Genomic DNA, 13,114 nt, shown 5'->3' with positions numbered 1-13,114 from the left:
CGGTCAGGGCAATCTGTGTGTGTGTGTGTAATATGAAGATTTCCATCCATTTCCCATTATAGGAGACCAAGATTTAAAAGTAATTTATGACCCAATCCACTTTATGCTCCAGTAATGCACTCTGGTCATAAGTACCCAACATTTAAGTATCTGAGACTGAGTGATTCAGATCCCATAGATAACGCAATCCTTGTAAACACATTTCATACCCAGATTACATCGCAGATAAAGCAAACAAATAAGTTATGCAAATGTATAGCCTAGAGTCCTATACCCGTGAGCGACAGGACATGGTAAACAAGAGTGTAAATATTCCCAAAGAGTCGCTTAGCATCCTGGAATAGGTGAGACAGCTGGCGACTTTAGGATATGCCAGCACACGTCAGGGTGAAGTCAGGTATATACGTTCAAGGACAGAGGAACGTTGAAGCCAGATCTTAGTTGTATGGTGAAAACTAAACAATAACACTGGAAAAATTCACATTTAATCAAAGATGAGTTAAATAATCAAAGATGAAGAGCAAATGAAAAATATATTTGAGGAAAGAATTAAGTCATTTTATTTATGAATTATTGTTAATACTATTATCAAAACTATAGTTGATAATATTCTCATATTGAGTACGTAATAACGGAGTTTGAAATTTTAATTTTGTCTTGATAGTTCTATAATAAATTGGAAAAAATAATCTTAGGAAAGAATTATGTATATTTATATATAAATTAATGTTGATAGTTCATACTATTCTCATTCGTCAAGCATTACAGGAATTTGAAATTCTAATTTCATTTATACTGTCTTTGATAAATTTTAATAAACTTTAGGATAAAATTGTGTTTTTATTTATAAACTGGTGTTAATAGTTATTAACACCATAGCTGGTACTATTCTCATATTGAACACGTATTAAAGGAATTTGAAATCTTTTATCTCGACATTGTTATAACCACCACAGTCGTCACGTTTTCACTCACATGAGAATATAGTTCCTTCTACAAGACGTTCAGACGTCTAGAGTTTACAGAAATCCCAAATTTCATACCACACTTTAATTTATATAAGAAAATATAGCAACGTTTCTTATAGTAGACGGTTCTTATAGTAGACGAACTAACAATTTTGAGAAACTTAATTACCATCCAGAACTACACACACACACACACACACACACCCTAACTATAGGCATCTCCCAACACTTGTTAATCTGATCTTTTTTTCGAATCATATAAACTCAGGACAAAAAAGTAATTAGATATCTAAACGTTGATTAACCAGAAATCAAATGCAAATATCTCCATATATAAATTATTTTTATATAACAAAATAGATTTAGACTAATCTACGTTGATTGCAAAATCTAATAATTAGCAAAATTTGTACAAAGAAGAAAACAGGAAGCATAAAAAAGTTTTAAGATATGGTTCTGTTTCTCCCACTTTCGAAAAGGACACTTTACTAAGCAATGATTCGTCTGTTTAGAAGAAAAAAGCAACACCGATTGTGAGAGGCAAGGATTCCTCCAGCAATTTCCATTGCAAATGTCAGACTTGATCCGCGCAGTTATTCTGCAAGCAGCGGCGATTTTGGAGTCTGCGGGAAACTTTTTTTTACTCTTTGAAGCATGACCAAGATTTCTCTCCTTTATAAACGTAAATTGTGATTTTCACAAGTTAGCCAGAACAGTAATTGATATAGGAAATTGTGAGAAAAATTCTTACGGAAATAACACTGAAATATTAATGGTAGTCAAGCTAAAACTCCTTAAAACGTAATGAAATATATTCGCGTTAAATATATCAAAAACTTTATATATATATATATATATATATATATATATATATATATATATATATATATATATATATATATATATATATATATATATACATATATATATACATACATATACATACATATATATACATACATACATATACATACATATATATACATACATACATATACATACATATATATACATACATACATATACATACATATATATACATACATACATATACATACATATATATACATACATACATATACATACATATATACATACATACATTATATATATATATATATATATATATATATATATATATATATATATATATATATATACATATGTGTGTGTGTGTGTGTGTGTGTGTGTGTGTGTGTGTGGATTATCTGAAATAAAAATTCAATACACGCTGAACAAATGGAAAATCCACCACCTTACATAAACAGACTAATTGTGTGTATATATATATATATATATATATATATATATATATATATATATATATATATATATATATATATATATATATATATATATATACATACATATGTATATATATATATATATATATATATATATATATATATATATATATATATATATACACAAACACACACATTAGTCTGTTTATGTACATATCAGTTTAGTAATATTTAGTCATAACTGGATTACTTATATAGAAAAATAAATGTCGACCTCAAACTTGTTTCTTTGCCTCATTTTAATAGTTATAAAGTCATCACTGACTCCCAAAGAAGAATATTCCTTGGCCTAGAGAGAGAGAGAGAGAGAGAGAGAGAGAGAGAGGAGAGAGAGAGAGAGAGAGAGAGAGAGAGAGAGAGAGAGAGAGAGAGAGAGAATGTTATGGTTTGGTTAAAATGATAATGGTTCATCATTAATTTGCTCCTCCTGTAAGTTCACCAGTAACATTTACACACAAATATCTTAACACATCTAAATTTGATTACAGTTGCAAACTAAGTTATAAAAGGATCATTCAATGAATAAAAATATCATGAATAGAGTAATTCAAAATGCATCAAAATATATTACTTACGAGTAAGCAAACCTATTTATTAAATCTAAGAGTTTTTTTTTTTTCTTTTTTTTTTTTTTTTTTTTCTTGATTCCGGAATAGTACAGTTGTGCACAACTTTAACGTGCAATAAATAAGGTTTAAATTCTGAGGAGCTTTTAAAGTTTAACATTGAACACCAAGCACATTGTCATAAAAAAATATATCATTAAATGGAACTGTTGATATAAATGTCTAGTTATGCTTGCAATAAGTGTGTAAATAGATACAACAATACTTTAAAATCTTTTAACAAAATATAAAAAGATATTTTCAAGAAAAGTTATTCAACAATTACAGGCAATTGATAAAACAAAAATTTTAAATGAATACTACATCATAACGCACCAAGCTTCAAGTCCAAGGACAAACAAATGCTATGTAAATATAAATATGAATATAAATACAATAAATATAGATATATATATATATATATATAAATACTTCCAAGGAATATATATTCACGTAACTTGCCACTATTAGCAAAAAATAACAAACAATGTTATGAAAAAAGCAGGACACGTCCTTTCTATCCCCGTCTTTTCCACATACTTCCTCAAGAGAGCATTTTGGTAACTAGCTCCTTCACTGCACTCTCCTGCCCCTTAGGAGCTAGTTTAGAAATTCGAAAAAAATTTTTGATGAGAATTTTTCGACTCGTTAGTATTCGTATTCAGGACCTCACTTTGCTGTATCAGGAGCCTTAAAAATACACTATTGATTTCTCCAAGAATAGACTTTTTAATTTACTTCAAAGAGAGATGAATGATTGTTTATACAGTTAAGCTTTGTAAACATACACCTATAAATACTGTATATACATATACATATATATATATATATATATATATATATATATATATATATATATATATATATATATATATATATATATATATATATACAAACATACACCTATAAATACTGTATATACATATACATATATAAATATATATATTATATATATATATATATATATATATATATATATATATATATATATATATATATATATATATATATATATATATATATATACATAAAAACATACACCTATAAATACTGTATATACATATACATATATATATATATATATATATATATATATATATATATATATATATATATATATATATATATATATGAAGGAGAGAGAGAGAGAGAGAGAGAGAGAGAGAGAGAGAGAGAGAGAGAGAGAGAGAGAGAGAGAGAGAGAGAAATATTAACCACTGGACGATAAATACTGAACTTCTCTTTGCATATTTTTTCATCTAAAAGTAAATTACGTCACCGTTATGAGAACAAAAAAAGTATTTTCCCCTTTTTAACATATTATTATTATTATTATTATTATTATTATTATTATTATTATTATTATTATTATTATTATTATTATTTCTCGGAAGGAGACCCTCCTTCAAACAAGTAGAGTTGAATACTAATGCTGCATCGGCAGAATTCAATTTCTTGTCCAATTTCTCAATTTAACGGACAATTCTCTTTTCTGGGTTGCTACATTCAGCTAGCAAGTCGGCGAAGTTCATCAGGTGGGTGAAGAATACAATTCAGGTTAAAACTCAATGTAATTGATACAAGTATAAGTAATACTCGAAAATTACAACAGGGCAAAGTCAGGAGTAAATCGCGACGCGTTTCGGAACTGCTTGCTCCGTTTTCGTGCGAGAAGTGAGGCTGTGGCTTGCTTGCTTGCTTGCTTGTGAGATTGCCCAGCCCTTTTTGCTGGATACGGGCTCTTGCGTTGGCAGCCCGTCAAAAGAGGCTGTTTTTCTTCTCCTTGGGGTATTAAAGCCAACACTTGTTGTTGGCACGGGCCTTCCCCTTGGTTGGCCCGTAGAGGCTGTGGCTTGTTGTTGGGGTATTAAAGCCACCACTTGTTGTTGGCACGGGCCTTTCCCTTGGTTGGCCCGTAGGAGGCTGTGGCTGGATCAGGGGCCTTATATATCCCGGCGCTGGTTAGTAGAAAGGGGCCTCGAATTTTGATTGGTCGAGCGGAGGTTATAGGCTTGGGTCACCCTTGATGGCGGGAAGCTGCAGATCCCAGAGACACCAGCATTGAATACGACTCAAGAGATTTTTCTCCTGCCATCCTGTCGTCGCATCGACGCTAGGAACTAAGGGACCCCAGAATGATGACAACCCCGATCCTGACACTCCTACAAATGAAGAAATCGTCCGGCCGAGCGCCGATTTCAGCGACGAGCATGGTCCGGAATTCCAGTCTGCTGAGCGTAGGAATGGGCTGCCTGAATTTGAGCCCGTCTTGGCGCACGCCTCAGCCAATCAGGGAGCTCGGCTACCTCTCTCAGCCCAGTCCACTGAGCGAGAAAGGAGCTTACCTGACTTTTTGGCTGGCTCGGCCCGCGTCTTGACCAATCAGGATTCAGGATTCCTTCCTACCTCTCAGCCTGAGAGGCCGAGCCAAGCTCGTCGTACCTCACCCACCCGAGCCTATAACCTCCGCTCGACCATTCAAAATTCAAGGCCCCTTTCTACGAACCAGCGCTGGAAAATATAAGGCCCCAGATCCAGCCACAGCCTCCTACGGGCCAACCAAGGGAAAGGCCCGTGCCAACAACAAGTGGTGGCTTTAATACCCCAAGAAAAAGAAGAAGCCACAGCCTTTCTACGGGCCAACCAAGGGAAAGGCCCGTGTCAACAACAAGAGTTGGCTATAATACTCCAACAACAACAGCCACAGCCTCACTTCTCGCCTTAAAGACGGAGCAAGCAGTTCTGAAACGCGTCCCGATCTACTCCTGACTTTACCCTGTTGTAATTTTTGAGTATTACTTGTACTTATGTCAATCTCACTGAGTCTTAACCTGAATTATATTTTTCACCCACCTGATGAACTTCACCGACTTGCTAGCTGAATGTAACAACCCAGAAAAGAGAATTGTCCGTTAAATTGAGAAATTGGACAAGAAATTGAATTCTGTCGATGCAGCAATAGTATTCAACTCTATTATTATTATTATTATTATTATTATTATTATTATTATTATTATTATTATTATTATCATATTTCGAGCGCAATTTCTCCTATAAACATTTAGGTATAAAACTTGAACATAGAATTTGGAGACTTGAGTTATGAATAAAACATTCATTTGCCCAAAACATCCTGAACAGTTAATAGGCCTAATTTCTCCGAGTATCTATGCGACCTTTTGTTAGTGTTTGTTCATTTTGTTCATATGTATCCTATAAAACCAATACTGTTCATTTTGTTCATATGCATCCTATGGTGAGACCAATACCGTTCATTTTGTTCATATTCATCCTATGATAAGACCAATATTATTGGTAAATGATACTTAAATCATAAAATATCTGAACAATTATATAAAACATCAACTCAACGAATCAGAGTCAAGCGTTGAGATTTAAACGATAATTTTAATGGATTCCGTCCATAAAAACTGAATATTGATAAAGTTTATTCATTCGGTTCTTAATTTCTATGACGATAAAAAAATTATTCATAAACATTGTGATCATAAAAATAATTAGTGAGCATTAATCTAATAATATCTTTAACAATAAATTTGATTCAAGAATCGTATTCAATGACCTCGTTATCATGCCAGTTCACCGAAAAGGCAAAAAACTTTACATTAACAACAGAAGTTATTATATTCGATATTTTTTTTTTTACCGCCAATAAACATCTTTAAAGAGATTACTTTTGCTCATGGTAAGTGATAAGCAAACCTCTAAGAATTTAAAAAAAAATGACAAATTTCGTAGATAATTAGTATTTTTCCTACCATACAAACCTTAGCTATTTACATGGGGTATTTTGGCGGAGCTGAAATGACGAGCCATTAAATTCAAACGACGGCTAACTACCCCCTTGCTAATTAGCGGGGGGGGGGGGAGGAAAGGGGTAACTAGCTACCCCTTCTCCCCTCACACACTGTGAATAGCTCAATTCACTTAAAGGTAGGACTTGACTTGGGGGTCAGGGCTGGCGGGTAACATTTGCGTAAATAGCTAAGGTTTGTATGGTAGGAAAAATACAATTTATCTACGAAATTTGTCATTTGTTCCGTAACCTAATACAAATCACGCTATTTACATGGGGTGACTTACCCTTAGGAAGGGCGGAAAGTCCCCAGCCTTCTGGCTTCGGCTTCACCCGGGGACTCCAATTCCGAGTTGTAGAACTCAAGGAACGGGAGTCCCTAACCCTCGCACGTTGTCATGTTTGACCATCGTGCGGCCTATTAGGATGTGTGTGAAGGAGAATAACGTGACTCGTTGACCTGGAGTCCTTATGTGGAACTCTAGGCTAGAACGTACCCAATACCACCTCGTCAGGGTATGGGGGACGCGACAGTATTAAAGCTAATACTAGGAGCACAAGGAAGCATCGTTTACCTGCAGAGGTTGAGGTCAGCTGCGCAAAGGCCTGGATGCTGGTATCCCCAAGAGAGGGGAGAATGAAGAAAGAAGTAAGGGCCAGACATACTCTTTCATTCACGCAGACTAAAACCGGGTAACAATGCCCTCAACCTTCTGTCCAATAAGGAGCCTGAGGTTAGACCAGCTGTTGTGCAGCCACCACAGGACCGATAGAAAACGTATCGAGGTTCCTGTGGATCATGTCCTACAGGTAGTGGGCTGTGAACGTCGTCTGAGGTTTCCAGACCCCAGCTTGTAAAACCTGCATCACAGAGAAGTTCCTCTTGAAGGCCAGGGAAGTAGCAACACCCCTGACGTCATGAGCTCTGGGACGACGTGACGGAGGAGAGTCGGGATTCATGGTGCTGCTTATCACCTTGCGAATCCATGAAGAGATGGAGTTCTTGGTGACCCTCCTCTTTGTCCTCCCTGTGCTCACAAACAAAGCTTGCACATGAGGACGGGCTGCAGCCGTTCTCTTGAGGTAGCGCCTCAGACTCCAGACTGGGCACAGTAACAGATGGTCTGGGTCATTTGTTACAGAACGTAGACTCGTTACCTTGAAGGAGTCGAATCTTTGATCCGACACCCCAGGGTTTTGAGTCTTAGCAATGAACTCAGGGACGAACTTGAACATTACCTCCCCCCATCCCCTTGAATGGGCAACGTCGTAGGAGAGACCATGAAGTTCGCTTATCGTTTGGCCGAGGCCAACGCGAGTAGGAAAACCGTCTTCCCCGTTAGGTGGCGATCAGACGCCTGGCGTAATGGTTCAAAAGGAGCTCTTTTCAGAGCCCTGAGCACTTGAACCATGTTCCAAGGAGGGGGTCTGACTTCCGACTGGGGGCAAGTAAGTTCGTAGTTGCGTATGAGTAGAGAATGTTCCAACAAAGAGGAAATATCCACTCCTTTCAGCCTGAAGGCTAAGCTTAAGGCTGAGCGATAGCCTTTCACAGCCGAGACCGAAAGGCGCATTTCCTCCCGAAGATAAACAAGGAAATCTGCTATTGCTGGAATAGTGGCATCGAGGGGAGAGAAACCCCTTCCATGACACCAACCACAAAAGACTTTCCACTTCGCCTGGTAGACGCTGCCAGAGGATTCTCGCAGGTGCCGAGACATCCTGTCCGCAACCTGCTGAGAAAATCCTCTCTCCGTGAGGAGTCGCTGGATAGTCTCCAGGCGTGAAGCTGAAGCAAAGCTACGGCCTTGTGGAAGAGGTTGCAATGCGGTTGTCTGAGTAGCTCGTGACGTGGAGGGAGTTCTCTTGGGGGTTCCGTTAGGAGCTGCAGAAGATCCGGGAACCATTCCGCATGATGCCATAGCGGAGCTAGGAGAGTCATGGAAAGGTTGACCGATAGGTTGGCCTTGTTGAGCACCCTTCTCATCAGACAAAAAGGTGGGAAGGCGTAAACGTCCATGTTGTCCCACCTGTGTTGACAGGCATCCTGCTAGAAAGCCTTGGGGTCCAGGACTGGAGAGCAGTAAAGGGGCAGCCTGAAATTCAAGGCTGTCGCAAACAGGTCTACAGTCGGAGAGCCCCACAAAGTCAGGACTTTGTTGGCTATCTAAGGGTCCAAAGACCACTCGGTACTCACTATCTGTGTCGCCCTGCTGAGGCTGTCGGCGAGGACATTCCTCTTGCCAGGAATGAAGCGAGCTGTCAGTGAGATCGAGCGGGTTTCGGACCATCTCAGATTCTCGACTACAAGATGGGATAACTGTTGCGAGAAGGTACCTCCCTGCTTGTTGATATAAGCCACTACCGTAGTGTTGTCGCTCATCACCACCACGGATTGGCCCGCCAGGGTTTGTTGGAACTGTTGAAGAGCCAGAAAAACGGCCTTCAATTCTAGCAGGTTGATGTGGAGGCACCTTTCCGATTCTGACCAAAGGCCTGAGGTTCTTTGGCTCAGAATGTGGGCCCCCCACCCTAGATTTGACGCGTCCGTAAACAGAGTCAAATCTGGGGGGAGGACGAGGAGATCTGCTCCTTTCCGTAGGTTCTCGTCGTCCAGCCACCATCGAAGGTCCGCCCGTTTCGAAGGTCCTATGGGAACTAGGAAGTCCGGGGAATCGTTTCCCTGATTCCATCGCGACTTCAGCCGCCACTGAAGGGATCTCATCCTGAGGCGGCCATTTGGAACAAGACGGACCAAAGATGATAGATGGCCTAAGAGACATAACCACAGTTAGGCCGGAAGCTCTCCTCGTCTGAGGAAAGGTTCTGCTACCTTCCTCAGCCTTGCTATCCTTTCGTCTGATGGAAAGGCTTTGTGGAGAATCCTGTCTAGTTTCATGCCTAGATATACCAGTTTCTTCGTAGGGCGCAGAGAGGACTTCTCGAGATTTACCAAGATCCCTAGATCTTGGCAAACTTCCAGAAGCCTGTCTCGGTGACGCAGAAGGGTCGACTCCGAGTCTGCCAGGATCAGCCAGTCGTCCAGATAACGAAGGAGACGGATGCTGTTCCTGTGAGCCCACGACGAGATCAGAGTGAACACCTTGGTGAACACCTGGGGTGCCGTGGAGAGACAGCACCTTGAACTAGTAGGTCTTGCCGTCTAGGCCGAATCTTAAGTACTTCCTGGAAGATGGATGGATGGGGATCTGGAAGTACGCGTCCTTCAAATCCAGAGTGCACATAAAGTCTTGTGGTCTCACTGCAAGTCTGACCATGTCCGCTGTCTCCATACTGAAACGAGTCTGTACGACATACTTGTTCAGTGCTGAGAGGTTGATGACCAGTGTCCAGCCTCCAGACGCCTTCTTTACAAGAAAGAGTCGACTGAAGAAGCCTGGAGAGCCGTCGTCGACCTCCTGGAGAGCATCCTTCTTGAGCATGGTCTCGACTTCTGCCCGGAGGGCCAACCCCTTTGCCGATCCCAAGGCATAGGAGTTCAACAACACTGGATTCGCTGTCAGGGGAGGTAGAGATGTTGTGAACGGGACGTGATACCCTTGACCGATCACAGAGACCGTCCAAGGGTCGGCCCCGAGTTGCTGCCACCTCTGCACGCAACTTCTTAGGCATCCCCCCACAGGTGGACACGCGGGGGGATTGCCACTCCTAGGGTTTGCGACCTTTGCCGCTTCCTCTAGGAGTTCTACCTCCCTTAAAGGACTTGCGCGTCTCTTGTCTTTCGGCTGAAAGGTCTGCGGCTTAGACACGCTTGCCTTAGCTGCTGGAGCCTGCTTAGGTGTCCTGCGAGGCTGCTGTTGACGTTGTTGTGGAGGGGCTGGAGGTTTATAGGGCCGAGATGTCAGGGTCCTTTGGAGGAGAGAGTCCTGCTTCGACCTCCTCCACCTCTCAGCCGACTGCTCCATGTCACGAGGCTCCAGTAACTCCCCTCCAAAAATAGAGGAGTGTCTGAGCCTGTTGACGTCTGCAGTGGGGACCTTCGGATGGAACCTCTCGGACACTGAATCACGTCTTTGAGGATCAAGTTAACCCACAGGTTAGCGACCTGGTGGGCTAGAAACTCAATAGAGCGAGTGCCCGAGAGGAGGAAGGTCTCCAAAGCCTTCCAATTGCTCTCCTTGGACAGATCCTCAGATCGCAATAGGATGCCTAGAGACCCAAGCCAGAGATCAAGCCACGAAGTTGCCTGCATGGCACTCTTCGCGACTTTCTCCAGGTTTTGGGTCTCTGACGCCGCAAACGTCACCTGCCGGGTAGAGAGCTTCTCGAAAGAAGTTCCCTTAGCTAGTTCATCCACGGAATGATGGAGTGGAAGAGACATGCAAGACTCCCCGTCGATCTCGAAATACCTCCTCTGTTGGACTAGAGGAGGCGGGAGGAGTCTGAACCCGGCAGAAGAACGTCCTGAGGAGGCCAGACCGGAGAGCTGAGCTTTGACCTTGTCCCTGGCACCTTTCACCCCTTTAGACTAGGGCAAAGCCGCACTAGTCTTGGGGGGCTTCTGGACACCAAAGACCTCGTCAAGCACGGTGGCTTTCCCCTCGCGAGGGGCTGTCTCCGGGTCCTTGATTTTGTTGTGCTCCCTCATCAAACCAAGGACCTGCCAGAACGCGTGTTCTGACTCCCTGTGCTCTCCTTTTGGTGGACTGGCAGCTAAGTCTCCCATCCCCAAGAGGCCTTCTTGGGGAGAAACGTGGACGTCCTCCCTAGGGATTGCTGGTTCTTGACGAAACCTCGACGAAGATTTCGGAATAGTCTTGGTGTCCTTCGATTCTCTCCTGGAAGGAAAGTAGGACTCCAACACAGACGCCCGAGGAGGGACCTCTTCCCGTGCAACCTCTCCCCTATCCGGAGAAAATTCCCCCCTTGGTGCCAAGGGAGAATTCTCCGAGTCAGAGGAATCCCCCGAGGACGAGATAAACTCATCTACAGGAGGGGGTGGAGCTGCAGAGGTTGGAGAAGGGGAAGGGGTCCGCCTGATGGGGTTCCTGGAGACCAGCTTTTCCCGGGGAGGAGTCACCACGAAGCCCACTCCTTTCCTTTTCTTCAAGGGTGGAGCAGTGCCGCGCCCGGGAGAGCTCGTGAAAACAGTTTCGCGCGCGGGTGAGGTAGCGCGATAGCGCGTAGGCGAGCGACCTGTGGGTGAGCGTTCGCGCGTAGGAGAAAGGTGGTCATAGAGCCGCGAGGGATGGCGCGCATGTGCTGGTGCACGCGCGTGGGAGCGCGCAGGTGAATGATGCACAGGAGAGTATGCACGAGATTGAGCAGGAGAACGTGCATATGAATGCGTAGGAGAACACTCCAGAGAAGGAGCTGGCGAGTGACCGCGCGACCTCTTAGGAGAGCGCTGGTGATGGTGGGAGGGAGAAAGATGTCTCCTAGAAGACTTAATCTCCCTCAACTGGTGGCGCGCAGATCTGTCAGCGATCGGGGCGCATGTAGGAGAGGCCCCTTCTTCACAGCCTGCAGGGCCCACACCGTGTTGGCCCGAAAGACGAGCTGTAGGAGATCATGGGCGTGAGTGCGCCAAACTTAAGAGGCGCTCAGAAATCGAAGGGTGCACAGGGGCAACTGGAAGCGTGAGGCAAAGGTGAACCCTTGCGAGTGTCTGAGTCCGAAGATCTTGAGGGTGCTGGGGAGCGTGGGCGCAGAGAGCGTGCAACAGGCACAGGCACTAGTGCGTGCTTGCGCGCGCGCGCAGGAGAGTGATGGTGCGCAGTGCACCCATCAGGAAGTTGTTGCTTCTCAGGCTGGGGGTGCCCAAAGGAGAGCTGGCGAGCAGGGGAGCTCTGGCGAGAAGGAGAATGCTGGCGCGTTGGAAGGCGTTGCACCTTCTCTGGATGTCCAGGAGAGAGCTGGCGCGCGGGAGAGCGCTGGTGCGCAGGAGATAGCTGGCGCGTTGGGGAGCGTTGGTTCTTCACAGGCTGAAGAGCGCGCCCAGAAAGGCGCTGGCGAGAAGGAGATCGCTGGTGCGTTGGTGAGCATTGATCATCCTCAAGATGAAGAGCGCGCTGGCGAGCAGGAGAGTGCCGGTGCACAAGAGATCGCTGGCGAACAGGAGATAGTTGATGAGGAGACGAAGACCTACGCTCAACTGCACGCAAGCGCTCAGGTGCGCGCACAAGGGCCGGGGACTTTTCCTCCGAAGGAGACAGTGCCTGTAGGATTACAGGTGACGGTAGCACTGAAGATCTGGCAGGAGAAGGGGATCGTGAACGATCCGCAGAGGTCAAGAGATGTTTTAAGTATGACCTTCTCCTGACGAGGTAGTTCCTCCGCAGGTGGAGGAGGAGACCCAAAGAGGCGCCTCTTCACCCCTTCATAGGGAGAAGGGAGCCCCCTCTCTCGCAGAGGCCTACGGGCCTTACGACAAAAGCGACCCCTGGGTAAGGAGTCAGG

At 43.2% G+C, this 13,114-nt stretch overlaps 1 protein-coding gene across 1 annotated transcript in view; it reads right to left on the bottom strand.

Moving 5' to 3' along the window:
- Positions 1-5,693: 5,693 nt before the first annotated feature.
- LOC137649264 (neurofilament heavy polypeptide-like) overlaps positions 5,694-13,114 on the bottom strand; it is an 8,171-nt gene continuing 750 nt past the window's right edge. Inside the window, exons 2-9 of the mRNA XM_068382250.1 lie at positions 13,084-13,114; positions 12,637-12,873; positions 12,318-12,522; positions 11,780-12,214; positions 11,338-11,641; positions 9,316-9,553; positions 8,673-8,790; positions 5,694-5,755 (exon numbers count right to left, since the gene is read on the bottom strand). The exon at positions 13,084-13,114 is cut by the window's right edge and continues 67 nt beyond it. Of these exons, the coding sequence (XP_068238351.1) occupies positions 5,694-5,755; positions 8,673-8,790; positions 9,316-9,553; positions 11,338-11,641; positions 11,780-12,214; positions 12,318-12,522; positions 12,637-12,873; positions 13,084-13,114 (1,630 nt within the window). The remainder of the gene's footprint in view (positions 5,756-8,672; positions 8,791-9,315; positions 9,554-11,337; positions 11,642-11,779; positions 12,215-12,317; positions 12,523-12,636; positions 12,874-13,083) is intronic.

Source organism: Palaemon carinicauda, chromosome 11, assembly GCF_036898095.1.
Source record: "Palaemon carinicauda isolate YSFRI2023 chromosome 11, ASM3689809v2, whole genome shotgun sequence".
Lineage (NCBI taxonomy): Eukaryota > Metazoa > Arthropoda > Malacostraca > Decapoda > Palaemonidae > Palaemon > Palaemon carinicauda.
The sequence above is the reverse complement of the archived record's forward strand: the minus strand, read 5'-3'. Positions and strand labels throughout refer to the sequence as shown.